This window comes from Pteropus vampyrus, unplaced genomic scaffold (assembly GCF_000151845.1).
Source record: "Pteropus vampyrus isolate Shadow unplaced genomic scaffold, Pvam_2.0 Scaffold156, whole genome shotgun sequence".
NCBI lineage: Eukaryota > Metazoa > Chordata > Mammalia > Chiroptera > Pteropodidae > Pteropus > Pteropus vampyrus.
The window spans coordinates 988,756-992,144 of record NW_011888937.1 but is presented as its reverse complement, the minus strand read 5'-3'; the positions used below and the strand labels follow the sequence as shown (position 1 = coordinate 992,144).

At 56.1% G+C, this 3,389-nt stretch overlaps 1 protein-coding gene across 1 annotated transcript in view; it reads right to left on the bottom strand.

Annotated features, from left to right (window-relative positions):
- Window positions 1–3,389, bottom strand: part of SFTPB (surfactant protein B) — a 7,792-nt gene continuing 4,403 nt past the window's right edge. The window contains exons 7-10 of the mRNA XM_011369815.1: window positions 1,804–1,987; window positions 1,492–1,652; window positions 582–662; window positions 1–63 (exon numbers count right to left, since the gene is read on the bottom strand). Coding sequence (XP_011368117.1) covers window positions 1–63; window positions 582–662; window positions 1,492–1,652; window positions 1,804–1,987 — 489 coding nt within the window. The remainder of the gene's footprint in view (window positions 64–581; window positions 663–1,491; window positions 1,653–1,803; window positions 1,988–3,389) is intronic.

The following is a 3,389-nucleotide window of genomic DNA, read 5'->3' as shown; positions in this document are numbered from 1 at the left end:
TTAGAAGTGGGGGCTGTGGACACACTGGAGAGGACTGATCGTGGTTGCGCACACCCCCAGGGCCTGCCACAGGGACAGCATTAAGACTTTGCACCCCATTCCCTATTCCCTGTTCAGAGGGGGACCGGAGGATCCTCCTAGAAGGGGCAGCTCTCCCTCCACCTGCCCCCCGGTTGACGTGACTTCCTTGACCCTCTCAGGCCATGCCCTAAACCATGGACTTTCAGCCTTCTGGATTTACAGCCGGAGGCGGTGGGATGCTCTGCTTAGCCCAGGACGCGCGCGCGCACACACACACACACACACACACACACACACACACCTCTGAACAATCCTGTTCCACAATGCACATCAAACCCCACTCCTTACAGCTGCCCTTTCCCTTTCCAGATTCTTCCTTTTTCATTCTTTTGTGGCTTTTTCTTGACCCCTCTAAGTCTGCCTTTTCTATATTAAAACAATGGGGGGAGGGGGCTGCCCTGGACCCAGGGAGGGGGCCTCTGCGGATCATGGGCCAAAGAGGGTGGGGGTCTCCGGGAGCTGGGGAAAGTCCTAGGACCATCTGATAGAGGAGGGCTTACCTGGCAGGTGGTGCGGGCATCCCAGCCCCTGGACACCAGGCTCTGCAGCTGCAGTAAGTGCTGCTCCACAAACTGCTCACACTGAGGAAGGAGACAGACAGGGTGTGGGTGGACCCAGGCCCGTTGCAGGACTGTTCTGCCTTGTGCTGTCCTGGCCTCTCTATGTATTTGGATCACTTCAGGGCTCCCTCTGACCCCACGCAGGTCCAGGCATCAGCCCCCTGAGCAGCTACCATGGGCTGAAATATAGGTATCTGTGGAGTTAGCTAGAGACATTGGACCGAGGGTCCCGAAATCCAGGCAGAGGGCCAGAATCTTAACTGCCAGCATGCCTCCACCCAAATTTCAGTTCTAGAAGAAATCTTAGAGCTCATCTGGTCCTTGAGACCTGATGTGCTGGGCAGTGAAGAGCCCTGGAAGTTACTGACCAGGAGCACCAGTTCAGAAAGCTGCCTCCTGGGATCTATCTTATTTATGAAGGGAGTTTACTGTCATCGATTCTTAGTACTGTGACTCTAGGACCTCTCCTTTTGCAGGTGGGTTTGTCCCTAGTGAGTCACACTGGGAAGAGGGGTAGGGCTGGGACAGGATGGAGACAGGCCCAGCACCACAGAGAAGAGGCCAAGCCTCCTCCTGCTCCACTTGGCCCCGGTTATCTCCTGACAGATAACGGGCCTCGCACTTCATCCATGAGGAAGGACTGCCCACGCCCTTCGTCCAGGGGCCGCTCCTGACTGCGGTAGGTTTTGCCCTATTATGGTCTCACCGTTATTTGGCCCATGTCCTGTCTGAGCTCCTCAAGGGCAGGGGTCTGGCCCACTTTTTGTGTCTCTGGCCGGGAAGCCTTTCCTGGCTCAACCCTCCAAAGCGGGCAGACCCTGGGTCCCGAGTCCCCATCGCCTGCCCCCACCTTTTGCCTGTCCATCCAAGAGCCGAGGCAGGCCTGGCGCATTGCCTCTGGTGCAGTCTGCTCACTGCTGTTCCCTGCCTGGGTGGTCACGAACATGCAGAGGTGGCACTGGGAGTCTTGCGGTAGCCATTCTCCTGGCAGGGTCCCCAGAGCGGTGAGGCCTAGACAGGAAACAGTCAAGGTTGCCCTACCGAGGTGCTCAGTTCCTGTCCTCCCTGCTGCATGCAGGGGGACCATAGAGGGAGGGGTCCTGCAGGGCTGGGGGAGAGGGGATGAGAGTGGGCAATGTCAGGGCTGGGGCAGCAGGCTCACCTGGGTTATTGCCATTCTCGCTGGAGCACCGGAGGACAAGGCCACAGACCAGCTGGGGCAGCATGTGGTCCATCAGACTGTCCAACAGGATGACAGTGTAGCGCTGGGCCAGACATTGACAGATGCCGCCCGCCACCAGGGGTACCACGTGGCACACCTGGGCCACAGCCCCGGCCAGCACACCCTGGGGTGGGGGGGCGGCGAGAGAAGGCGGGATGGAACCTTCCCTTGCAAGGTCTACCCCGTGCTGGCATCAGATAGGCACTTGGTAGACGTTCCCTTGTTTCCTTCTGAGAATTATTATGCTATTTACAGATAAGGACATGGAGCATCATAGAGTCCAGGGAACTTGCTCAGAGTCAATAAGGGAGCTCAGGAGCCAGGCTGTGGACCCAGCTCTGACTCTAAACACTGAAATTGCCAAAAGGGTCACAGCTAGCCCGGAGATGTGAGCATCGCCAAGGTCACACGACAGCCTAGGGGGAGGTGGAACCATATCTGTGTCTTCTCCCTCCTGACCCACAGGATTAGTCTGTGTCTCCCGGAGCCAGCACCCAGCATGTCCCTGGTTTCGGGGGCTCTGGGGGAAGCCAGGTGTTTCCCACTCACCCCAATTCCAAACACAAGGTCTGAGCTGAAGGGCAGGGAGGGAGGTGGCAAGCATACTGGCTCATGCCTTCACCTCTTCATTCACTCAACTAATACATGTAAAAGACCTGCATGCAACAGGCTGGCCTTGGCCCTGTGGGGAGTAGGCACAGGAAAGTGTATTCTCTGGGATGTGACACCTTCCAATGAGTACATTTTACCAAATGTACCCACCTGCTTCCATGGGAACCCACACTTATCTTCCCCTCCTGCAATGACAGGTGGGTGATCCTTGCTCTGTCAAAGGCCAGCCCATCCACTTGTGCACTGGGTCAACCTGTCCCCACCTTCACAAATGCTTCTCCCTGCATCATCCTCTTGGTCTTGCCTAGTTACTTCCCCCAGTGATGAATGGGACTCGGGGAGTGAGTCTCATTCTGCGCAGTGATCAGTCTCATTGGCCTATGAACATGCTAACATGGATTCCAGCATTAAAAAGCCTCACCCATCTCTACTCTCCTTCCCAGAAAGACTTCTTGAAAGACTTGTCCATACTTGCTGCTCCACTTCTTCCCTTCCCTTCTCCTTAGAGCCTGCTCCATTTGGGCTTCTGTCTCCACCCAAACAGCTCTCAAGGTCACAACAACCTCTGGTCATGTCCTGTCTTGATCCTCCAGCAGCCTTCAGCCCAGTTCACCACTCCCTCCTTCTCTAAATACTCTCTTCTTTTAGCTTCTGTGACATCAAGCCAGGGTCTCCATCCCCCAGCCCTGTCCCCATTTCACTGGCCGTTCCTCGTCAGGCTCTTTATCTGGCCCATGCCTTTGCTTGACCAGGCCTTCCCCACCATGTCCCAGGGTGATCCCGCCCATTCCTTTGGATTTGGATTTTTCCGTAGCCAGCGACTCTCAGATTACTGCTGTGACCTGACCTGTCCCCTAAGTCTGGGTGTTCGGCTGTCTGCTTGACATACCCTCTTGTGTATCGTACAGGCATTT